Here is a 27,182-nt window from a genome sequence, read left to right as displayed (position 1 = left end):
CCTAAACTATGTTTGGGATTGTACAATTACTGGTCAATCCAGACAATCCAGTCTCACTGGTTAATAGTCAAACCAGTATGACCTACTTACCTCCAAACTTGGTTTCTATCATTGTACATTGCATTTCATCCTCTTCTTGTTCCCTAGGTAACAACCAGTACATCAAGATCACATGATCACAGTGACAGACCTACCTCAATCGATCGGCCTCTAGTTGTTGGACCAGTTGATCTCGCTCATCCACAACCTCTAACTTCTCCGTCAACAGCTGCTCATAAAGCTTCTTCTGTTGTTCTGTCATGTCCACCTCTACATGTGTACAAGTAGTTTCAAATTAGAGGTAGCTAGCTACAGGTTTGTTTGTGTTAACTGTAGAAACTTCCCCTACACTGACCTGTTTCATTTACATTATGTACATAGCCACTTGTACACTGATACAACATCAGCTAACTACTTGTGGATATGTGGCAGCTACCATGTACACGTGTCACTGATGTTTGTCTTAGTTTTAATATCTAACCTCAAGCTCCCAATTATCTTATTTTTGGGGTAAATACAACAGTTGATCATTACTACTGATCAAAGAAAGACAATAAAACATTACAATTTACAGTACTGATGTGCACATGATATCTGCTAAATAGGTTAAGGAGGCAATTGTTATTATTTTTGCTAGCTGGTGGTGAGATGTTAGGCATACGGTAGCTTCCATAAGTTGTACCCAGCAGTGAGTGTATAATAGGTAATTATTTGTTAATTGGTACAAGGAAGACAAAGTCTTATAAAACCAATCTCAAATACATCTAAATAAAATCAAACCAGCGGTCATATAAAAATACATCTAATTAAAGATCAGTACATTAGGTGCAGATACAATTTCGTGGGGTAAGGTATTCCAATCATTGATGATTCTCTGTGAAAAACTATGACCTCTAATAGCAGTGTTGAAGCGATTTTTGTAAAGTTTGAGTCCATTTGATCGGGTGGGGTTGGTATTAACAGTAAAAAATAGTCTTTGTCCACAGATACTAAATTGTTCAGGATTTTGTAAGTCATAATCAGATCCATTCTGGTTCAACGGTAAAGTAAGCTGGGTAGATTAAGTTCTTGGAGTCTTTCAGAGTATGTCAAATTATAGAAGGAGGGTTTAAATTTTGTGGCTCTTGTTTGTAAAGAAGGCATTTTTGTACCTTATAAAACTTCAATTGTATATGACCAACATGTCATTTTAACAGTAAGTATACAGATAGGACATTAGATAGGACATTAGATAGGACATTTTTGGGAAATGTACTCATATCAAGGTAGCCGTAATGTGTTGAAGGATATATTACAGTCAACATGTTTTTAAAATATTGAGAATATAATTAGAAGCAAAAAGTGCCAGTCTAATGGTCCATTTGCTACCTCCCCCACTACCTCAAGCCTGTTAGTGCATAGCTAGTAAACACAGTGCATAGCTAGTAAACACAGTGTATAGCTAGTAAACACAGTGTATAGCTAGTAAACACAGTGTATAGCTAGTAAACACAGTGTATAGCTAGTAAACACAGTGTATAGCTAGTAAACACAGTGTATAGCTAGTAAACACAGTGTATAGCTAGTAAACACAGTGTATAGCTAGTAAACACAGTGAATAGCTAGTAAACACAGTGAATAGCTAGTAAACACAGTGTATAGCTAGTAAACACAGTGTATAGCTAGTAAACACAGTGTATAGCTAGTAAACACAGTGTATAGCTAGTAAACACAGTGTATAGCTAGTAAACACAGTGTATAGCTAGTAAACACAGTGTATAGCTAGTAAACACAGTGTATAGCTAGTAAACACAGTGTATAGCTAGTAAACACAGTGTATAGCTAGTAAACACAGTGTATAGCTAGTAAACACAGTGTATAGCTAGTAAACACAGTGTATAGCTAGTAAACACAGTGTATAGCTAGTAAACACAGTGTATAGCTAGTAAACACAGTGTATAGCTAGTAAACACAGTGTATAGCTAGTAAACACAGTGAATAGCTAGTAAACACAGTGAATAGCTAGTAAACACAGTGTATAGCTAGTAAACACAGTGTATAGCTAGTAAACACAGTGTATAGCTAGTAAACACAGTGTATAGCTAGTAAACACAGTGGATAGCTAGTAAACACAGTGTATAGCTAGTAAACACAGTGTATAGCTAGTAAACACAGTGTATAGCTAGTAAACACAGTGTATAGCTAGTAAACACAGTGTATAGCTAGTAAACACAGTGTATAGCTAGTAAACACAGTGTATAGCTAGTAAACACAGTGTATAGCTAGTAAACACAGTGAATAGCTAGTAAACACAGTGTATAGCTAGTAAACACAGTGTATAGCTAGTAAACACAGTGTATAGCTAGTAAACACAGTGTATAGCTAGTAAACACAGTGTATAGCTAGTAAACACAGTGTATAGCTAGTAAACACAGTGAATAGCTAGTAAACACAGTGTATAGCTAGTAAACACAGTGTATAGCTAGTAAACACAGTGTATAGCTAGTAAACACAGTGTATAGCTAGTAAACACAGTGTATAGCTAGTAAACACAGTGTATAGCTAGTAAACACAGTGGATAGCTAGTAAACACAGTGTATAGCTAGTAAACACAGTGTATAGCTAGTAAACACAGTGTATAGCTAGTAAACACAGTGTATAGCTAGTAAACACAGTGTATAGCTAGTAAACACAGTGTATAGCTAGTAAACACAGTGAACAGCTAGTAAACACAGTGTATAGCTAGTAAACACAGTGTATAGCTAGTAAACACAGTGTATAGCTAGTAAACACAGTGTATAGCTAATAAACACAGTTGCACAAACACACTATACAACTAAATCACACAACAACTTGTTACAATTCACTAGTTACTATGATCACTACACTATTACTGTAGTTATAGTTTAATTGCACACAACACAATTATTTCACACCTTGTATATCACAGTATTCCTCCAGTCTAGCATCAATCTCATATTGTTTGTCCTCCAGTGATAGCTCCTTGATGCTGTAGTAGGGGAGAGACTAGTGATCATGTGATCATAACAAAGAGTGATGTGATCATAACAAGGGAGGGGTTAGTGATCATGTGATCATGCACCCCGTGCTTTATTTTTTATATAGCACTCACGGCAATGCTTTAAGGGTGCTCGCTGATATTTGAAGCCGTTTAAGTGCCAGCCCAGAAACCACATGCGGCTATTGCATCATAATTGGCATTACTACGCATACTTGTAGTATCCGTGTTAAGCGGACATGTTTTGCGCCAGAGAACATGAGGAAGAATAGCATGTTTTTTCGCTTCAGAATCGTCACTGAAGTGTTAGCAAATGATTGTCTGATGGATCAACAGTTACACTAACATGAATTAATTTAAAAGTAAGTGTTATTTAAGGCAACAAAGGTGAACGCACTTTTCGCTTGTAGGCAACATGCGTTCGTGCCTAGTTTTCTCGAGTGATAGGGTATGCTGGTAGTTAGTATTGTAATTGTAAGCTGCTTATGTAGGGGACAATGTTACCAGCTGGAATCACAAGGCGTTACAAGCTGCTGATGATGGCGTGCCTAGCGTAACCTATCCAAGAGCGACTTGGAGACTCCAGGCGGAGCAAGAAGCTGTTCCTGTGTGTGAAGAAGAGAAAGCAGAGCTTTTTGTGTTTAGAACAGTGTTTATGACATGTTATTTTGAAAAGTTGGTGATTGCGGTCAATAGGAATTTGTGTGGTTATTGTATCAATAATGTTGGGCGCACGCAATCTTTGCACATGTTTACTAAAAATAAAACTAGTTTTTGAGTGATAGCCGTGAAGGCTTCAAATTTTATAGGGAGATTCGCTGATAAATTCTCCAGAGATCTATGTTTAGATTTTGTCCGTAGCATTATGGCTTCATGAGTTACGGCACCGAGAACATGAGGTTTTGAATGGTGTAGCACACTTTTAGTACTAACTTAAGTTATATGTACGCTGTGTACTAATACTAAACATAGAGTTGTGAGTTATAAGCTGAAGTTTGTTCAATGTGGTTTCCAGTGCGCTACTGTGAAAAATGGAGGACTAGTTTCGATTTAAGCACTTCATAAAGAACTACGCATAGCTATAAAATGGTATAGGCTAGAAGAATTCTGCTTGGTTTGTGTTGAAGAGAAAGAGAAGCACTTCCAACGTAAGTAGCATATGGATTCATTTTATACATTATGCGAGTATAAGCAACAATACAAAAATTGCATGTTGTATGGCTTCAAATAGCCGCGAGCACCCTTAACATTATATGTATTGTATGTATAACAGACCCTCTGTTTCATACAGTAGGGATGATGAAGGTTTGGGATTATTCTCCATCCCAAAACCAGCCTCACTGGCAGGATTATTACCCCCAGTAAGCTAGTAAGGCTGTTGGTTTGATTTCTTCACTGTTCAATGTCACTTCAGGCTGAGATGTGTCTTTTTGCCAACCGCAAAAGCTACAATGCATGCATCATGGACTTACTTTTGTCCTCCTTTGTGCTCCAGCTCCGTTTTGTTCTCCACCAGCGGGTAGGTATTGATTTGTGGTAACATATTATGGCTCATTATCGTGAGATTGTCTGTAGTTTCTGGATTGATTGTAGAGGTACTTCTTGTACTGTTCTTTGCTTGTAACGATGTGTAATGGGTGGAACAAAACTGTGGAATAGCTACAACACTTTTCAGTAATTGATCAACAGGCTGTGCATTTAGGTGGTCAAATGATTTTATCAAGTGTCTGGCTAGTGCAATTCTTTCCTTTGATGTGGTACGTGTTAGTTCACCAGTCACAAATCATGTTACAAACAAGTTTAAGGAAAAAATTATACTTATGTAGGAATCATAGAAATGAAAAGCAATGAAACAAGGTAGTGAATACCACAACTATACTATTGACAAGTTGTATATGACTGAATTATGGATTAATGTCCACTAGTATAGCTGTAGGTGTAGATGACTTCATTGCTTTTTATTTCTCCTCAAGTGTAAAATTTCTAATTTTCCCTTGTACCAGTGAGGGTCAGTGATTGATATACCTCAGTGATAGTTCATTGATCTTACGGATCAGAGCATTCCTCTCATTGACAAGTCCGAGGAATTGTCTCATTAGTTGACTACTGGTGACATCATCATCAGGTCCTGCTCCTCGTAACTTTTGTTCTATCTGACAACCAACTTGTTCCAACTCATCATATTGTTGTTCTAGTTGACTCATCTCTCGTTGAACCTCTTGTGCCTTATTAGGAAATTATCATCACATCACAATAGACTTGTACAAATATATACACCAGAGTAAAACTCCTATTAAAGGACACCCATCTAGGTCCCAAATCAACATTACTATAGTATGTACGCGTTGAGCTGGATCCTCAAAAACGTTTAATAACTCATGGATGCAATTACACATGATCTTGCACTGCTTGACCCGCTAAAAATATTTCAAAATCTTTTCATTCAAATGTCTGACATAATACCAAGAGTTGATAATATATAATTCTTATATATAATATCAACTCTCGATAATACTTACAGCCAATAAAATTATTTCACCATACATTCCCTGTGGGAAGCCATAAAAGTCCAGTGTCCATTACAGCCCTTCCCCCAACTTGTTATGGAGCCAAACTGTACATGTCTGTTGCTGACACTTTTGCTGTTACCATTTATCATCTGGTTGACTGAAATGTTAACTCTATTGAGACACTTTTAATTTTTAGCTAATTTTCAGGATCCAGCTCAACTTGTACATACCATAGTACTTTATACACCTCTTTATAAAGGACATTTGTCTAGGTCCCAAATCAACAGTACTGGTAGTTTATACACCTCTTAACTAAGGACACCTCTTTATAAAGGACACCTGTCTCCTCTTCACACTATACATGTAATTTACACAAATTAGACAGACAGACATACCCTCAGCAGTCGTGATCGATGCTTACGATGCTCTTGTAGTTTAATATCAGTCAGTTGAATCTCATCTTCTTGGGACACCATCTTACGGAAGATGCTTTTCTGACCTCTACCCAATCTGGAGGGTACACCAAATGATTGTCGCTTCTGTAGTTGAGGGCGTGCCCTGGGTTCACTGTTACTGAGCAGACTGAAATCTGATTGGTGCTTTCTCTTCAACGAAGGGTGTGGCTTGGTGATCACCTGGCTTGAACGACGATGACCAGTCTCTTCCTCCTCATCTGACTGGATGGATTTATCATCCTGTCGAGGTGTTGAATGTACCACCCGTCTTGTTGTTGATGGAGCACTAGCCAATGGCATCACTTCATCATCCTCGCTATACTCATCACTGCTACCGTGGTGACACACCTTGACATCATTTAGAGGTACCCTAGTAATCATGACGTTACCAATGACAACGTCATCATCGCTACTACTGTCTTGCTCTACCGGGTGAGCCTTGGATACTATGCTACGACGTGTTGTACCTCCCTGGGGCTTGTCGTCTCGAGGTGGTGTCTGTTGTATCCTTGTGTCGTCATGGACTCTAGGGGGTGTGGTGTCCACAGGAACCACATGACCACTCTCCCAGTTCTTGATACGATCAACCACTTTACCACGCCCCTTTCCTGCATTATTAAATTTCTTAGCCTCAAGTGGTTTCTTATCCAGATCCTGCCATTTTTGTTCCTCTTTCTGCTGATCTTCTTTCTGCTTCAGTTTATCTTCTTGCTTTGTCACTGCTGGTGGTGGTGGTGTGACAGTCTTTTGAGCTGCAGTATTAGTTTTAGTGGCTGCAGCAGCAGCTGGGGTAGGCTGTCCTTCCCGTTGACGGCCGTAATTAATAGCCTCAGGGTTTGAGAGAAATAATTGTCTAAAGTGAGGGGTGCAGTAAAAGCGTCCCTTCTCTTCACCAGTCCCTCGGGAGTAGGAATAGTTGCCAATCTTTAACTGCATCTGACAGTGGTGACATCTGAAACAAGATCGGTGGAAGAACACACCCTCAGCTGATTGTCGTTCCATCAAGTACACTTTCTTTTGACAGAAGTAGCACTTGTCACTAGCATTTATGTTAGCACCACCAAACAAGCTAGGGGGCCGTGGTGACATAGCCCTAGGGGTGACTTGACGCTTCATCACCATGGCAGGCTCATTCACAGGTCGTTGTAAGGTTAGTTTAGTGTTCCATGATCTTGTTGGTGGACTGGTTGCTAGGAGACTAGCAGCTGGTGGTGACTTGGGTGGCTTGTTGCCATAGCTATCGGCAGGATCTTTATCATGGAAGAGATCATAGAAATATGAGAGATAAGTGATTAGCGCCAACTTGTCTGGGTGCTTCATCTCGCGAGGGTTCAGCAGGCTGCTGATACCAAGGTTTTTCTCTGCCACTGAGAAACACTACAAAAAGAGAACAAGTTAATCAACTACACAAGGTATACAGCAGTATACATTGTGTAGATAAATGTGTTACTCTCATTAAAGCCTTCATTCAATATTAGAGTAATTTGTGATTTTCAAAGAAGGCCATATATCACAGGTTTTCCATAGCGATACATTAATTTTAAAAACACTATCAAGTGATTATGCTAAGGTCAAATGCTGTTGAAAGTTCTCCATCACTGAGCACTCAGGGAAGATAGTTTTTACCTACTATAGCTGTGTCCAGTAATGCAAGCCAAAGTCAAATTTTGCTTGCGCATGCGTGGGCAGCACGATTAGCTACATACAAGAATTAAAGAGAAGTGTAGCTAAGGAGAAGTATCCTTGTCATAGTTATGAATTGTTACAGATATGACTCAGGATACAAAATGCAGCTACTTGCTCACATTGTATATCTTAATTAAAATTGATAATATGATTTAGTAATGTACTTCTTTTGCCAAGTTGTTTTGCATGAAATTTCAGACACTATAATAACCCACTACAAGGTATTCTCATCAACTCCACTAGTCTACTACTGACTATAAGGCATTCTCATCAACTCCACTAGTCTACTACTGACTACAAGGCATTCTCATCAACTCCACTAGTCTACTACTGACTATAAGGCATTCTCATCAACTCCACTAGTCTACTACTGACTACAAGGTATTCTCATCAACTCCACTAGTCTACTACTGACTACAAGGCATTCTCATCAACTCCACTAGTCTACTACTGACTACAAGGTATTCTCATCAACTCCACTAGTCTACTACTGACTACAAGGTATTCTCATCAACTCCACTAGTCTACTACTGACTACAAGGCATTCTCATCAACTCCACTAGTCTACTACTGACTACAAGGCATTCTCATCAACTCCACTAGTCTACTACTGACTACAAGGCATTCTCATCAACTCCACTAGTCTACTACTGACTACAAGGTATTCTCATCAACTCCACTAGTCTACTACTGACTATAAGGTATTCTCATCAACTCCACTAGTCTACTACTGACTACAAGGCATTCTCATCAACTCCACTAGTCTACTACTGACTACAAGGCATTCTCATCAACTCCACTAGTCTACTACTGACTACAAGGCATTCTCATCAACTCCACTAGTCTACTACTGACTACAAGGCATTCTCATCAACTCCACTAGTCTACTACTGACTACAAGGCATTCTCATCAACTCCACTAGTCTACTACTGACTACAAGGCATTCTCATCAACTCCACTAGTCTACTACTGACTACAAGGTATTCTCATCAACTCCACTAGTCTACTACTGACTACAAGGCATTCTCATCAACTCCACTAGTCTACTACTGACAGATCAGTTGTACTGGATATTACAGGAGCACAAATGAAGGCTCTCACCTAGCAAGATATTTTGAAGGACAAACTGTTAGTAGCATTACTAAATCAGTCAGTGATGTTATTATGTGACAACAAGTGAAGGGGACAACACTCAAGTAACTTTTAACCAAATATAACAGTGCAACCATGGAGCTTAGGAGGTTGATCAATCATCTTGCGATGATTTCAAACAAATGTTGAACTAATTCAACATTGTCACCCAATCAATATCAAATATTCTAAAGGACAAATTGTGTATCCATGTTATGTGTGTCACCAGATCCCTCTCAACACAACACATCACTAGCTAATAAATAACCGTTAACACCTGGTACCATATTTGGTAGAGTAATCACACATCAAAGGGATGTGTGATCAACTTCCTCTGACATTTAGCACAGCACATTTCATCACATGATCAGCCCCACCCACCAGTTTATTATTCTTCACAGAGTCATTCTTTTTCAGAGACTTGAAGTCAATCAACTCAGGATGGTATCGGTGGATCAGTGCAGCTAGGGCCAATCCATTAGACCAACTGTCTGAGAAATTAGTGACCTTAATATTGTAACTGTCCACAGCATGCTGTAACCATGACAACAGGTCACCAGAGTCCTTGATCAAACCTGCCAATAACAGTGGCAATTATTACCAAGGCAACAAGGACAAACAGACTTGTTACCATGTCAGCTACACACATAACATGGTAATTCAATAAATACAGATCATTTCATGCTCCACTAACACCTAGATAGCTAGATCATAATGTATAGAGGGCTTTTACCGCAAAGACTTTATTTTTGCAAACAGTGGCTAGCTGCAGTAATTAAATTCAGATTTATTTTATCTCGAGTGTTTCTGTGCTTTCTTGCCCTGTAATGCTGCTACGTACTATTGCACCACAATGAAGTGAAAACAAACTACATATCATTGAGGGGTATACAGTTAACTGTTGGATCATCATGCAGCGCACATCCTGACTTTTCTATAATGCAAGCAAGTTACTCACCAATGACAGGAGTGCAAAATATCTTTATAACTGTTTAACAATGTTTCTCTCTCCTATTCTAACATGTTCCCACTCATGTTTCTAGCAATTGAAACAAATTTGGATTTTAAAGTTGGTCTAATCACTTCACTTATTGGCTATTAAAGTTTCAGGCTGATCTGTTGAACATTCCTAATAGCAATCGAGAGCAGGTACAGTAAATCTATACACAATAGACACTTGAAATATCAACATGGTTACTAAAATTTATTGATAGCTATGAGGACACAACTAATTGAGGACAGTGTTGTATAGCTCTCAGATACAATTAACTAACTATAATATTACTTAGTGATAATGCAATTAACTGACCACAGTTGCAAGGCTGGAGGCCAAACAAAGCAGCGTACGGCCACCATTTTATGCCACAATAGCAGACTCACCAGTGGGATGTACCTTTTGGGGTTCTGACGAGTGTGTTCCATTAATTTCCTTTTATCTTCAATCAGGCAGGTTGCTGTCCTTCTTCATGCAATGAATTAAGGCATTAATTTTCCCTTCCTTGAGCAGTATACAGCCTGTACTTAGATTCAGAGCAGTAAAAATTTTTGATAAATCTGTTGAATTATCACTCTTCACCTCGCAGAATTTAATCGTAGCAGGTTTTTTATTTATTTATTGGCCAGACACTGCAAACTAATTAAAGTGCTTACGTTCAGTACCTGTAATTTCATGACAGGTTTAAGATCAATGATCTTGGTTGATTAATAATGATTGAGCACTGAGACGACATCCACAATGACCACACCCTGATGTTATTATTGGTATAGTTGTATTTGTAATGCAATGTTAGTGCAGTGAACATTTGGTGACACACACCCCTGGTAGGTGAAGGTTGGCTCAAGATACTCTAATACAGCAGTCACCCTAATAGAACAGTCACACGTGTATAGCTGTATGCTATAACAAAAACAACAAAAAAACTAGTATATTAATTTAAGGGATCCAAGCAATAAAAAGTAGTGAAACAAGAGATGAATGATGGTATTACAGCATAGCTCAGTGGGAAAATCCCTACATTGGCATGTTATAACAATCATTTTGTTCAATGTCAATGTAGGGATTTTTCCATCGAGCTATGCCGTAATACCATCACTCATATCTTGTTTCACTACTTTTTATTGCATAGATCTCTACTTCATTTTTAAATTAATAATTTATACCAATATATTTTAGGGATCATGTAGGTTTGGGCTATCTTGTCCAACAATATCACCCAAAACCAGCCTCACTTTTCCTTCATAACAGCTTGGCAGTATTGATTAGACATAGCCAAACTCATAAATATTTTCAGAGCAAGCCCTAACTCTTCCATTTCAAATTAAAATAACTGAATTTTCTATTATTAAACTGAATATATTGATGCCTTCAGCCAATCATAACTTGACTATGGTTAAGGATATCGGCTTGTCATCTTCCCTATTTGAGGCCGCATCAGCTACATACATCATGGGCTTTCCTATGTCCTCCTTTGTGTACCATTTCTTTTATCATTATCGTACATGTGTTGATTGACGGTAGTTGTCGTGGTAATCTCGTCATATTGATAATTCTGTGGTCAGTGGGTTGTAGAGATGCTTTCTTGTACTGTTCTTCATTTCTAATGTAACATAGTTGAAAACAAAACACACTCCATTAATTGTTGTGAGAGAATGTGTTCAGTCATTATACCAAAACAGCCAAGCTGTAAAAAAGGGTGTGGCCCTTTAAAATGGACTGGGTGAAAAAAAAGTTGTAAATGATGACAGTGTATTGGTATCATCTTTGATTACACAACTTTATTCACCCTGGCCTTTTTGGAGCGCTGTACCATTTTTTCACAGTTTGGCAAGTCCCAAAGCTGGCCTACCTGTATAGCTAGCACGACATTAAATTGTTTACTGTAGCATGTCACAATTAGAACATACTGATATGAACTAGTAGGGTATCCACTACTGTACACAAAGTACCTTCTTCATCTCCATATAAGGCACGTGTGATGGTGCCATGTGACAGAGTAGCATTAACCATTACATCATCATCTGTTATGATGTCATCATCGTCTACTGCTTGTCCATTCTCTGTTAACACTTCAGATATCGAGTCTGGTTTAGGCTTCTTCAGTGGCTGTATGTATGTAGGCATTATAATACAGCTAGAATTCATCACACTTGTAACATTGATGTACTACAGCACAACTGACTATACAACACACTACAAGCATTATTACATGTGCAGTACCTTACCTAGCAATACACTGTATGTGTAATATATGAACCATTAGGACTATATAATGGAGAAACTATTTATGGTATGACCCGTCCCCTCATGCTGTACACACTAGCATAGGCGATGCTTTAAGGTGACCAAATTCTAACTTCACTGTGAAAATTGCATAGTGGCATGCCCCTCTAGTAGATGAAAGGTTTACTCGAGATACTCTAATACAACAGTCACCCTAATAGAACAGTCACACGTGTATAGCTGTATGCTATAACAAAAAACCAAACAAACTACAATTTAAAAATGAAGTAGGGATCCAAGTGATAAAAAGTAGAGATGAATGATGGTACTACAGCATAGCTCGGTGGGAAATCCCTACTTTGGCATAGAACAAAATAACTGTTATAACATGCCATTGTAGGGAATTTCCCACAGAGCTGCTATGCTATAATACCATCATTTATGTCTTGTTTCACTACTTTTTATTGCTACTTCATTTTACTATAACATATATGGCTTCAGTAAGCCATTGTGCTTTTTTATACCCCTCCACCCAGAAATGACAACTTTTTTTGTGATAAAGTCATTTCAAGCCTTGGGTAGAACCAAGAGTATATAAAGAGGAGAGAGAGTATCGAACTACGCTATACGCTGTGAAAAATGAGCCCGTAAAGTAACCCGCATACTTTCGTTTCTTGTCGTAAACCTGACCGCTGTTGATTGCTTAGATTTAACACCTTAAATGTTTTAATGGGTGGTACGTATGGAATCGCAATGGCTGAAATTCCATCTAGACGTGTCACTTTAACTAGTACAATTGTCGAGGCGAGGCATGGGATGGCGACCATGATGAAATCTTTACCATGATGAAATATCGAAATATCGACCTCGCTCGACCATGATGAAACCTTGATGTTTGCTTTCCAGGTTAGCTGCTTCTGTCTTTCTCTTTGTATGGCGAGTTCCTCTGTGTAATGTGCCATACTTTTCTCGAGTACACCGTTCTTTCACTCAGTAGTCACATGTACAAAGTGCGCCCACTGCGCTTATAATCATGTAATTAGTCACCAATCAACACAAATCACCGAGTCGTTTGAACGATGCCATAGGACTTTACGGGCTCATTTTTCACAGCGTATAGCGTAGTTCGATACTCTCCCTCCCCATTATATACTCTTGGTAGAACTAATTTGTGAACTAAACACCTGATAAGGCTGATATAGAATTAGATAAGTAGCAAATCTCTTGCACCAAGCGTGTTGCTAAGCTCCTACTTGTTGTAAAGGGCAGAGAACAAAACGCTCCATTGACTTCTGTTAGTGTAAGGTACTTCACAGTGATAGCTTGCTTGTTTTAGGCTCTTTCATATTTTCACTGTCCTATCATTATGAATACAGCTAGATCAATGATAAGTGTTGTCATAGTAAATGAAGTGTTAAGAGGCGTGGTCTCTCCATGCTTGATCTTTATTAATCAACCAAGACCATTACTGAGTGTGGTATAGAACCTAACGCAGTTACAAGTATCTACTGAGCGTAAACACTTTAAAGAAGTTTGTGGTATCTAAAATGCTGTTCAAGGACAGTGTTGATAAGGGTAATTAATGTATTGATATGGTTTCATTGCATGAAGACCGAACAACCAGCCTGATTGAAGATAAAGGAAAGATAAGGCACAGAGGGTACACACTCGTCAGAACCCTAAAAGGCACATGCCAGTTGTTTTTGTAACATTCCTTATAAAACTGTTCTACATCATTGTACTGTACAACTCATACAGTACAGTGTGGCCAATTTGGTATAGTATGGAAAATACAGTACACGACAGCACTTTGACCCTCACACTCAAAGTACAATATTGATGGATGAGAAACAATCACCACAATACAGACTATAAAATATCAAGCTAGAGTTGATGATGTCATTCATGATAATAAAATTATCAATGCACACAATCATTATGGTTATCATGGTAACAAATCACACCCACCTCTACTACTGCCGGCTGTTGTTCAGTGGACAGATCTGTGTGTGGTTACCATGGTGACAACCACATGGTATTACAAACACACTCACCAATACTTCTCTTTAATGATAATCGTCTTGTCTTACTATCATCAAACAGTCTGCTAACCTACAAGTGTACATGTCAGTGATCATGTGCCAGTCACATGTTGGTCACAGATTCAAAGTTGTAACAATGTGCGTGTAGTGTGTGTGTGTGTGTGTGTGTGCGTGTGTATGTGTATGTAGTGTGTGTGTGTAGTGAGTGAGTGTGTGTCCTACATACTCCAGACACTTAGTTACGGTTCCAAAGTATCCCTTAGCACATAAATTGACCTGGAAAATTATTATTACTACAAGGACCTAACAACAAGATACAATGTGTAGCCAACACAAGAGAATAATATCTGACATGTTCTGAACATATCGGTCATGTAACAACATGGAGATGTGAGTGCTACTGGACTGCTATAATATACTATCCTGCACTCTAACACAAACAGTATAAGACATTAGCATTAAATGACTGCTCTATTAGAGTATCTCAATTTGTGTATATTTCCAGTTAGTAGGAATGCCACGACATAGAAATTTTTATGGCACATGTCATAGAGGTTTGTCATGACATAAGTAATTTTTTAAGTTTCACAACTTAAGCTGTTACTTATAAAACTGTATAGCTACATATTTTGATTCAAACATTCAAAATATCAACTTAACTATCAGCAATAATATTAACTATGACATCAGCAACATTGCTCATACTTATTTGTCAATTTTCTCATATTTATTGCATCAAATTTGATCAAAATGAATGGAAAAGTGTATTAGGAGATATTTGTCATGACATAAAGAAGCCTATGTCATATCATAGAGCTTTATGTCACAACATGTCTTGTGACACGACTATCGTGGCATCCCTACCAGTTAGGACATGTTTGTAGTTCTTGTATACATTAATTTTTTCATGACATAATTTCAACTGAATTATATACTTAGCACTTGGTGGTATAAGTATATCAGCTTGACAATCAGCTGCTAACACTACTGGTTGTTCCCAAGTGTTAGCATGCCACACTACTGACCCACTACACCAGTTAGGGGGTGTAGTCACAATAACTTAAAATTGTACCAGACCGGCTGGTGGTGACTTGATCCCTACACAACTTGTAGTCTGGCTGGGGAGCCATCCAAGCTGGTCTGGAATTCCCTCACCCCCCCTATTTCTGCCCCTCCCAAAGCATACAATATAACATGTGACAGCTCCAGTACCTGATGTGGTGAGATGGTACGAAGATTCAGTCGATGATATCGTGAGGCAGGATCAATGGTGTATGTCTTAATATTACGACACATTTTATCAGGTGTGGTCTGGGATAACAACTGATAGATGCTTTCTCTCTCACTGAGAAGTTGCAGAGAGGGCTTCTTAGCTGCCATCTCCCTTATCATCCAGGCAGCATCTAGAGCTCCAAGGAAACCTCGAGCAAGTCCAGTGCCGGTTGGCCAGAATGGCTGGTGAGCAATAATAAGAGTACAACTGGATAATGCACATTACACAATTTAGTCATATATTGTTAACCAATTATCTCAGTGGGTCTACTCATGTGTCCACAGAGAACAAGACACACAATGATATCAAATGGGATTGTATTTTTGCAGATACAACTACAGTACTGCTCAAGCATAAGTGTAATCAATTAAAAAACTTGCTAGTTAAAGGATGTAGCACCTGTTTTGTTAGTTAAAGGATGTAGCACCCGTTTTGTTCGCAAGCATCCCATCCCAAACGAATGAGCGAAATGGGTGCCACGCCTTTTAATTTAGTGAGTATTGCTAGCACTCTCCCAAGACATTGCGTTTGAGCAGTACCATATATACAGAGGTGTGCATTATATAGAGTTATTACCTCTAGTAAACTATCACCAGCTAACATCAACAACAAGGTCTTGCCATAGCGACGAATGATACGAGATGAGTGTTCTGCCTGAAACAAGCTAGTGAAGTCAAACAATGCCACATCTGGTTGCCCCCGGTTACCAGGCTATAAATAGGATAACAGCATCACGATACACAAGTGACAATGAGACTAATTGACAAATAAACAGGTGTAGGTACAAATAGCTCATAATATTACTATCATTTTGTATGTGAGGCTGGATTGAACATTGTCATTAGCCTTTTCCATGATGTCACGGTAATTTCTTTTTGGGGTGCTCTTATATTTTTGAGTACTGAAGCAAATATATGGTTTGATGAGATTAATGAAACCTATATTGAGGTGCAATGATCAGGTATGGGTACTAGGTCATTAATAGAGTAATATTTCTACTAGCTTAGACAACCAGCCAAGAATTTGTAATTAGCATAAATAAGTTCAAATTCTGCTTATTTCACTATACTAGCTAGTAGGATTTACTGTGATATTTTCTTTTTGGATTACACAAACAATTGATCTTCATTGACCACCCATAGGATTGAAAATATAAAATATTAGAGTACCCAAATAGAGATTGCCATTTTCCAAATGCAATGTCATTATTCTGTGCCGGAATACTATCCCACTATAAAGCCTGTGAATACAGGGAGATGTAACTAAAGTAAAGGCTTGTTTGTAACACTCTCAGTGTTCTCAGAATAAAGGGCTATCAACACTTTTCTATTACCAGTAGAGTGGTACAGGCTATACTGGGGACAGTGTGTATAACCTCACTGTTACCAGTATAACCGGTTATACAGGTGACAGTGTGTTTGTACAGGTTATACTGGGGACAGTGTGTTTGTACAGTGTTTGTACAGATAACCTGTACAAACACACTGTCCCCAGTATAACCTCACTGTTACCAGTATAACCGGTTATACAGGTGACAGTGTGTTTGTACAGGTTATACTGGGGACAGTGTGTTTGTACAGGTTATACTGGGGACAGTGTGTTTGTACAGGCTATACTGGGGACAGTGTATTTGTACAGTGTTTGTACAGATAACCTGTACAAACACACTGTCCCCAGTATAACCTCACTGTTACCAGTATAACCGGTTATACTGGGGACAGTGTGTTTGTACAGGTTATACTGGGGACAGTGTGTTTGTACAGGCTATACTGGGGACAGTGTATTTGTACAGTGTTTGTACAGATAACCTGTACAAACACACTGTCCCCAGTATAACCTCACTGTTACCAGTATAACCGGTTATACTGGGGACAGTGTGTTTGTACAGGCTATACTGGGGACAGTGTGTTTGTACAAGCTATACTGGGGACAGTGTGTTTGTACAGGTTATACTGGGGACAGTGTGTTTGTACAGGTTATACTGGGGTCAGTTAGATACTCTTCCCCATACAAATATCACCAAGTCATTACTCACAGCAAACTCGAGATTCGGCAGATCTGTAGAGAACTGAGCAGCGTCAACAGCATACTGTTGTAGCTTGTTAAGGTTGATGTTGTCTCTCATCAATAGCTCTTGTGAGGTGGGATAGTCCTGTATGGAGAAATATTCATCCTCATAATTAGTCCAGCCAAACCCCTACATCACACAATCTCACATCATACTAAGCCATTCACCAAATAAGGTCACATGCTATACAAAAATCTTATCATTAATTGGTCTGGAGTAAAGTCAAAATCCATCAGTATTACAGATACTGTGAACTCTAACTACTCCAACATTGCAGGGACTTACCACTTGTGGTGCACATAGTGTGCTACCAGCACTACAGTTCAGCAATATAATAATTGTAAAATAGTTTAGTAGAGCAACACAGCACATAAATACGATCATATTGTGTACACTGTGAGAAAAGCATCAAACTGGTCACACACATACACTGTGCCTCCAATGACATTTATTTTTGGATATAGTGCCATATTTGACCTTTGGCGACCTTTATGGCCATTTTTACATTGAAGATTCACCATTTTCGTTTTAATTCCCCTGAGGCATTGTTTTACACCATTGTACATGGTTTCAAACTAAAGGTCTTGTTGAAAGAAACAACTCAGTTTTTATTTGAAGTCAATAGGTACTAAGTTATGATCATTAGTGTTGTTTAGTAACTAGTAACTCTTAAGTCGGACAAGCATGATATCAATTTTTTGTAGATTAGTCACTCAGGAATGTAAATACTTTATAAAGTTTTGACGATGGCTATCCTTGTTTATACAAGTGACTAACCTAGTGAACTTATTGAGAATGGCTGTAGCCTTCACTTGCATACCTCACAAAAACACAAATGTCTGACAAGCAGGTTGTTAAGCATTTTACAAAAATACATCATAATACGTTTCGCATGCAATCCTTCTATAAAGTTATCTACTCATTCGTAATTTGCACCCCAAGGGCAGACAAATTCAAATAATTTTATAACTTTGGAATGGAATAAGATATTGACTTCAAACAAAAGTCAAGTTGTTACTTAGATTAACATCTTTAATTTGAACAATGTTTTAACAGTGTAAAATAATGCCTCAGGGAGATAAGACAGAAATGGCAAATATTCAGTATAAAATGGTTGCAAAGGTCACCAAAGGTCAAGTCTGCGATGACACTACATCAAAAAATGAATATCGTTTGGAGAACAGTTGATATGGAATGTTTCTTACAAATGACATAATTTTCACACCGTGCTGCTCTACTAGTTGTGTACCATTGAAGAAGTGTTTTCTACTCCCTTATATGGTACTTTGTGTGGGAGGATCAATGTGCTAAAGTATCCATACAGCACCAACTAGCCAATAAATGAGGTTAAACAGAGCTATCTGAGGAGTCAAGTCTCGGGATGGGTATCACTGGAAGACCAGCTAGCTGGTTAGTTATCACATGCAAGGCATGCTTCAGAGTTGTATAATCATCTCGCTTAGCTTGATCGACCATCTTGACTAACCAGAGCCTACATGATGTCGCAATAGAACGATTATAGCAGCAGCAACGGCAGCAGCAGCGGCGGCGGCAGCAGCAGCAGCTCAACCCCCCTGACCACTGCACAGACATCATCGGCTGACCTTCCAACAACTACTACGACACCACTGACAATCATGACAGCTTCACAGATAGTGATGCTGAGACTGAATGACGAAGCCATACAGCAAATCATTGTTGGAGTTGCTGATCAATTGAGGAGCAACCCAGGAAGCTGGAATGCCAACCAAAGCACCAACCACTTCCCAGGAGATGCTGTCCCCAGTCGTCACTACCAGTCGTAATACAGGTTTGTAAGTAATGTAATCTTTTTCGTTACTTGTAAAACTATTTGCTTTGCAGGGGGGTGTGAATGGTGGAGCACAACTGGTCCCTCCTAGCCCCATTCTCCTTTCTCGTAAGTGAGGAAGTGACCACATAGCACTAGAAGCTAGGGGTACATAATGCAACTATTTCCCCCTCCAAGCCAGATAGATTGCTTACAATATTGTTCGGACGACATTTTCCTGGCATCACACTGACCGGCCAAAGCCCCGCAGCTTCAACATTACCCATCCACACCGCATGACAATTGACCCAAGCTCCAAATATAATGTACCAATATCTTTCTTCAGCAGGCAAGGAGTTCAATATGTGAAGTACCTTAGAAAGCCTCTGGACCTCTCATCAGAATTTGATTTGTCACCCCACACTAGACATAAGGCCCTGCCCAAGGATGCTCTAGGTCCTGCACCAACTGGGGTCACAGCACTAGTACTGAGTCAATGACAGGATGTACAGTTATGTCCCCTCTTGCTTTGACTAACTGTGTCTAAGTAAACAAAAAGTGGACTAGGAGCACACCTAATCTCTCCCATCGTAACCTGTGGGAGGGTACTGTGATGGTCAACAGTACTTCAGGATAAAGAGAAGGTGCCTCTAGCCATATGGGACCACTCACTGCTATTGAGGAGGCTAATTGGACCTTAAGAAGGAGCAACATAAGCGTTTGTACCTCTCCCTGCTTAAATTTTTTTAAACTTTGGGGGAGGGGGGATGACATCATAACATGACATTATTGACATAAAAGGTAATAGAAAGGTAATAGAAAGGCAGTTGGTCTAGCGGGAATTATCCAAAGACTCTCTACCTGGCAGGAGGCATGCGGCAGCCCACTTGCAAAGATTAGTACAAAATAATAATGAAATATTGTATGGATACCCACCTTTACGACCCATTGCAGGTAGACAGTGGGGCAGATGCCATCCCTTTTACAACTGGAGAACTTGGGTGTTAACACCAGAACAGTGGCAGCAATGCCCAGCTTGGCCAATCTCGGCCCCCACACATTGCAATGGCATCTTCCAAGTTTCTCCACAGTGGGATGGAATAACCCACAGGGAACTTCGCTGGTACAGCTAAACATAACAGAATGGGAAAAACCAAATGAAAATGGTAGTCAAGGGGCCACTAGTACGATAGTCTATGTTGGACTGGAGCTCCCCTGGCTGCCTCAACTAAAGATGCTGGTAGGTGACTATGACATGGACTTCAATGAGCTCCCTCAGCCAGAGGAATCAGCAAACAAGGGAGGCAATTTACAATGGAGGATGAAATAGTGCTTAGTCAGCAGTTTAGTCAGTAGGGTGCACACTGCAGACATATCCCTGATTTTTGTATTTTGGCAGTGCTTCATGCTTTATACAACAGTCGTGGTGTCCCAACAACCTGAGAAAGTGGCCGACCTTGCTGTCTACAGCTTGCCATGCCAAGCACATCATGGGTTGTATATGACCAGAACTACAGGAAGAGAATCCTGGGCCAAGGTCGACTCTAGTATCTATTCAAGGAGCTTCGGATTGCTCAGTGGAGGCTGGTGTGAACAATGCCTGTCAATTGATCATGAGGCAGAAGAGTGCCCTTTGGGCCCTCCACCAAGTGGTCTAGACCAGTGAGTGCTTCACCAAAGGAGGACAACCCCTACTGCAATAAATTTAACAGAAACAATGGGGTATGCAGATTTGAAGATGCAAGTTCCTGCACAAGTGCCAGAGATGCCACAAAGACCACCTGCCTCATTCTGCCCCAAGAAGTCACTGGGACAGTATGACTAGTGGTCAGGCAGGCCTGTAAAGTGACCCTACATGTAATAGGCGAATACAATAACATCATTTCTAGGCTTTAATGTTTAAAATTCATATGTCTGATCATTTAATTAATCTCAGTACTGATTAAGACAACAAACAAAAAAAAATATGAATAAATAAAACTAAATTAAAGATATAAGACAAGATAAAAAAGGGAAAGACTCCTGAAGGAGACAAGGAGGGTACTCCATAGTTCACAACTAGCTAGTCCCAATCCATGCCAGGGGGAGCCGGGGTAATGTTTCGTTCCAGGCTACCCTTACATGGAACAACTGGAACAACTCCTCGCCTTGGACCGATGTGAAGGGAGAGCATCAACCCAGCCATCCTATGGCCCCATAGTTACCCCAGTTAAGGTACACTTCAGGTGAACCCACCTCACCAAACACAATGATCAGAAGTTTGCCACTTGGATTCTATGGGGATTTACAGAAGGCTTCAAGATTGGTTTCCAGAGAGAAACATCCCTCCTAAAGAGTTCCCGTAAAAATATGCTGTCAGTGGAGTCCCACAGAGCTGTCGTCTACCTACCTCAAGGGGGAACTACAGGAGGGCACAGCATAGTACACAGCAGAATGCTGTTTGACTCAAAACAGCTGAAGGCGCACATCAGCCCCTTTGGGGTGATTCCTAAAAGGGCAGGCCCAACCACTGGTGACTGATTCTGCACATGAAGACCATAGCATAAATGATAGGATCACCAAGGCTTGTACTACCTCTCAGTAACAGACATGGTAGAGCAGATCTGAAGCTGGGCTACTAGGAAAAATGGACACCTAGTAGGCGTACTGCAACGTTCCTGTGGCTCTGGAAGACAACCGCCTCTTGGGCATGCAGTGGGAAGGAAATGTCTACGTCAACAAGGTACTACGTTTGGTCTGGGATCCACTCTGATCAATTTCTCTGCAGTGGCAGATGCCTTGTAATGGATGATACTTGGGGATCTCGGGTTGGACATTACCTGGACGATGGGTCCAGCATCATCAGACAGACAGAACAATCATGGAGTACATGTACGAAAATGCCAGTCTTCCCAATGAGACCAAAAAAATGGCTGGCCCCTCCTCCAAGATCACGTTCTTAGGAATGCAACACAGTAGCCAAAGTGATCAGGCTGCCACACAAAAAATACAGGAATTACAAGAACTACTTGACACCTGGCATGACAAAAAGAATTGTATTCAGAAACACCTGCAGTCCATTGCAGGCTTGTTAAACCACACCTGCAAAGCTGTACGCTCAGGGCGATCATTCATTACATGGTTAACTTTGATCTCACTTTCATAAAAAGAGAGATGAATGACGAAGTCTGACTAAATGTCAATGCCCACTCAGATATAGAGAGGTGGCACCAATTTGCTCAGACATGGAATGGTGTTTCCACACTGACCACCCTGAAGAAGCAAATTCTGAGTGGAGTTATCACCGCAGATATATTGGGATGTGGCACGCTGTTAGACAGGGAGTGGTTCCAAGTAGCGTGCAATGGCAGCTTCAGCCAATCCCACATCACAGTGAAAGAACTCGCCATGATAGTCATTGTGGTAGCTACTACTCTGGGGTGCCAAATGGAGGGGATGCAAAGTCCTGCCCAGATCAGACAGCAGACATCCTGATCAGAAGAACCAGCTGGAACGGTGAATGATGAGATGTCTGGCCTTTATCCAAGCAAGACAGCATCTCTGTGTCACTGCCAAACACATTCCAAGAGTCCACAATACCTCAGCTGATGCACTGTCAAGATACAAATTGGTTACCTTCCACTCCCTATTCCTGCAAGCCAACAAGCAACTGGCTCACATCCCGGAACTCTGGTAATCATCTCCAGGCTGGAATGGACAGCGCCTCAGTGTAGCACTTTGTGGAACAAGTGAAAACATACTCTGCAGGACAGTAACATTATTTAGAGTTATGTAGTAGTCTCTCATTACCCCCCTTTCCAGTTGAAGAAAATACACTATGCCTGGCAAATAAATGCTTTGCTACCAGCTCAATAAAGGTATATCTAGCAGCAGCAGTATGCCAACTCTAGATTTAGCAAGGGGGCAAAGGACCGTAAGATTGCAGAGATGCTATGTCCGACACAGGTTTTAAAAGACATAAGGATTGCACCAATCCTACCCAGCCCCAATGAAAAATCCCAATTACTCTGGAGATACTATGCACAATCAAGGAATCATGGGAAATAGAGCTCCTTACAGACGACAGTGCTATGGGGGGGATTGTGATGCTGCGCTTCTTTGGATTCTTCAGGTATGGGGAAATCTGTGTCCAGCCACAACGCAGCCTGCAACATAACCTTTTCCGATATCAAAATCCTCATACATAAGGTCCTCTTGAAGAAATCAAAGATGGACCCACTCAGGCATGAGACAACAGTTTAGGTAAGCAGGTGGCTCCTATGTCTGTGGCAGCCATGTGCATGGCTGGTAATAAGAAGCAACAGAGTAGGCCAGCTATTCCAGTACACTACGGAGTGCTCTTTACCCAGAGTGATTTTACTGCTGAGTTTCATCAAGCTTTCAGAGGAATGGATAAACCCTCTCAAATACTCGTGGGATGCCACAATAAAGCTTCTAGGAAGATGGAGGAGCTTGGCATACCCGATATACATCAAGCTGCCCCCAACTAACATTGCCCGGTTATCCAGTCCTCCTGCCTGACAGCTGGAATCAGTAGCTAGCTACAGCTAGCACCAGATAACACTAACACTGACTCATACACACTCATAGTAACTAGCGACTTATAGTTTTCTTTTATTGAAACGCATTTTGTAATTATAAAATTGTCCTATGCAAACTATACTGGCAAGTTGTAACTGATTACTAGAGTGCACAGAAAGATCAAGGCCGGCTGATAAGAGATACTCTTGGAATTGGCCAGAATTCGCAACTAACTGGGAAAGGCCAGAGGTGGTAGGGGACATTTAAGGTTCTTTGGGTGGTATCTCGGATTCAGCTTGTTCCAGCACTGCTAACTACTGGAACGACCTGAACTGCAGTTATACACCATACTGCCTGCAACCAGCTCCCAAACAGATAGCATAGTTTTATGCTCCAAAATGCTCACATGATGCATAGGATCAAGCAATCGGGAAGCTGGGTTGGGCCTGCCCTACCCCCATCATGGTATTGCCCTTCTAGCCAAATCTACTATACCCACTGGCATAAAGCAGATCTTGTTGCTACAGCTCCTCTGTCATGTTATTGATTAACACACGAGGATAACAGTACAGCTATGTTGATAATTGGGCAAATACAGTACACCAAATGTAGTTATGTGAAAGATATGGTACAGGAATGTTACAAAAACAATCCCACAGCACAATTGATCAGCAATGTAAATCTTAATCACTAGCCAAACTATGACTAGAAACTTACTGATAGCCTCTGATGGTGAAAACTGAAGCAGTTTAAGCATATTCTGAACAAGATGACTCAGAAAGTACTTAAAGCACTGCCTATGTTGTGTATACAAAAATACAGCACCTGGGGGGGGGGGGTCTTGAGACTAATACAGCACTTGCTTTGTCTTATCTGTATTAGCTTCTCGACACATGCGTATTTCCATACACACTTGCACACAGTGTGGTAAAGCCAGTGTAGCAGTGAGTAAGACCTGTAAGCCAGTATAACTGTGTTACTGAATATGACCAGTTCAGTTAGCCCACAATTCCAACATTAGAAGGTGAAAGTCACAAATCATAAAGGGGCTTATGACATATCGTTTGGTTGGTTGAGACATGAGCTGTACTCTTAAACCACTGCTAGTTTGTGTGTAACAAGACAACCAGTTTGTTAGTTATCACAAAGCCAATTTTGTCATCATTTGACTAACATAGTACCTTCCCGGTGTGTTTATTATCACCAGTAGTTTAACATGTTATCAAGTTGATATGTTACACATTATCAGGTACAGTTCCCCCATAATAAGATAACCTTGTTATAGTAAACATGTACAGGTTGTACACTAACTCCCTTGGACTAGACACCTTATGACATGGCTATCTATTATCTTGATGTCATTGGTAGTGTTGTCTCCAACTAAGAGGCTATTTATAGCAGGCAAATGAGCAGCATTAGCTAATATAGTAACAAATTTGCTATTTTATCACCATAAATCCTATCACACCAGCCACCAAATATGATTAGTACTAGGTGTACGTGTTGCTATCACCTACCCACAATGGAATAGTGACCACACCACAAGCTGATAACTTATTACATAGTACACTAACAGCTCCGGTGAATCCCATTGACAAATGGTCCCTAACATATCCCTCTACCCCACGACATCCTGTTAATTTGTAGCTTCAATTTTGTAGAACTTGTAAGGCCTCAACACATTTATCGGGGGTCAACAGGTCTCTGAAAAAAAAAAAAAACTTGTCAAGGATGGTGTCACTTGAGTAGCTTTTGTGTAGACAACAGAATCCTAATACAGAAATTGTCCCCTGAAAATTTGAATATCCTCTAGTCTCTGTAAAGCCTTCTCAATACACAACCCTTACCACTTGTACCATATTAGTACACATGACAAGGAACAGATATTTGGTATAACATTTCTCACTATTACAATAACACTTCTCACCAATACAATAACACTAAACACAAAATTACTAGACAATTGGTAATCTATGAATTACCTAATATAATCCATGAATTAGATATAGCCTTACTGACCGTATCAGATCAGTGGCTATAGTGGCTAGTAGCTAAAATACATTTAGACCTGTATGGGGAAGCCTATATGCTACAAAAGCTCCTGCCATCCATCCACAAACAGACAACCAATTTCTTGCCATTGCTCTGGTAATTATTAAACGTTACTCTCGTCATATTACTGCAAAAGTAATACTATTACATAACCTGACCAGGAAGTCACAAATACAGAAGAGAACGGCACCAACAATGTATCTGACTGGATACTCAACATAGTAGCTCATGCACACGCAAGCACGCGCACACGCACACACCACATGCACAATGATTTAGTACTGCTGAACTGCTTATTGTCCTAAACATCAAATAACAGGTAGTGAGAGGGCCACAATTAAGTGCAGAAAGAGTAATACAGTACTTTTGAATAGTGTAAATAAATTTGTCTTTAGTGAAATATTGTAAGGAATAAAGCACATGTACTATATATTAGATGGTTTAGCCACCTGGCCAGACCAAACTTTTTAATTTTCATAAAACATGTGGCAGTCTGTCAAGGTGAAAATGTTGTGGTTGATTCACTAAACAGAAGTGAACTCCAGTGATTTATTAAAACCAAAACTGCCTGCACTTCTCCATCATTTCCTATTGATATTATCACATTATGAAACAACAACACCTTCGTGATGCTTAGGTCAACACACCCACACACATCTTCCCAACATACCCACTATAGAAGCCATACAACTTATTACCTGTAAGATCACACCCTTCCTTATCAGACTATCCTTCTTAGCTGTCATGACAAAATAATGAGTATCATCTTTGTAGTATACGATGTTCTCTAACTCTATGTCCATTTCAGCCTTCAAGTCCTTGAAGAACTTCTGGTTAAAGATGAATGCCACTCCACTGATCTCTTCAACAGCAGCCTCCTGTTCTGTGTTGCGGTTTATGAAGTTTGCTGTGATAGCCAGCGCCAGTTTACCACGAAACTCTTTCCTGTCAAATCCCTTGAGACAATATCTGGTCCCTTCACAGCCGATGACAGCATCAAATGTTCTCTTAGTTACCGGGTGATCACTGGGCTCCATGGTGATGCCCCACCCTTCGGATGAGTCTTGTGGCTCTCGTATATCCTCATAGGACACGCCCATGTGGATCTCAACGCCGAGGATTAAACTGACCTTCAGTAGGATTGTCTGTAGTGATCTTATACCTGCAGGAAGGAATAGCCTGTGATCAAATCACCATACTACACAATAGGATTAGTGAATTATCAAAACAGGTCTTTCCTCACACATCTACCTATATTGGTGATACTACAAATTGACAAAAACTATATTGTTGTGAAAAGAGCCACAACAAGCTTAGCAGATCCTTTCTGTTTCTGTTATAGGATTGGATGTGTGTGGAAGACCCATAACACATATAAAGAATCATCACTATTAAAT

At 40.0% G+C, this 27,182-nt stretch overlaps 1 protein-coding gene across 1 annotated transcript in view; it reads right to left on the bottom strand.

Annotated features, from left to right (window-relative positions):
- Positions 1-27,182, bottom strand: part of LOC136260021 (F-actin-monooxygenase MICAL1-like) — a 40,827-nt gene that overhangs the window by 12,916 nt on the left and 729 nt on the right. The window contains exons 2-14 of the mRNA XM_066053612.1: positions 26,484-26,947; positions 17,391-17,507; positions 15,932-16,066; positions 15,295-15,537; positions 14,095-14,152; positions 14,009-14,043; positions 11,767-11,923; positions 9,202-9,395; positions 5,943-7,379; positions 5,063-5,262; positions 2,955-3,028; positions 195-309; positions 91-143 (exon numbers count right to left, since the gene is read on the bottom strand). Coding sequence (XP_065909684.1) covers positions 91-143; positions 195-309; positions 2,955-3,028; positions 5,063-5,262; positions 5,943-7,379; positions 9,202-9,395; positions 11,767-11,923; positions 14,009-14,043; positions 14,095-14,152; positions 15,295-15,537; positions 15,932-16,066; positions 17,391-17,507; positions 26,484-26,947 — 3,282 coding nt within the window. The remainder of the gene's footprint in view (positions 1-90; positions 144-194; positions 310-2,954; positions 3,029-5,062; positions 5,263-5,942; positions 7,380-9,201; positions 9,396-11,766; positions 11,924-14,008; positions 14,044-14,094; positions 14,153-15,294; positions 15,538-15,931; positions 16,067-17,390; positions 17,508-26,483; positions 26,948-27,182) is intronic.

The sequence above is a fragment of the Dysidea avara genome, chromosome 7 (assembly GCF_963678975.1).
Source record: "Dysidea avara chromosome 7, odDysAvar1.4, whole genome shotgun sequence".
NCBI classification, from domain to species: Eukaryota; Metazoa; Porifera; class Demospongiae; order Dictyoceratida; family Dysideidae; genus Dysidea; species Dysidea avara.
Note: the sequence above shows the minus strand (reverse complement) of the source record. Positions and strands in the feature narration are given on the sequence as shown.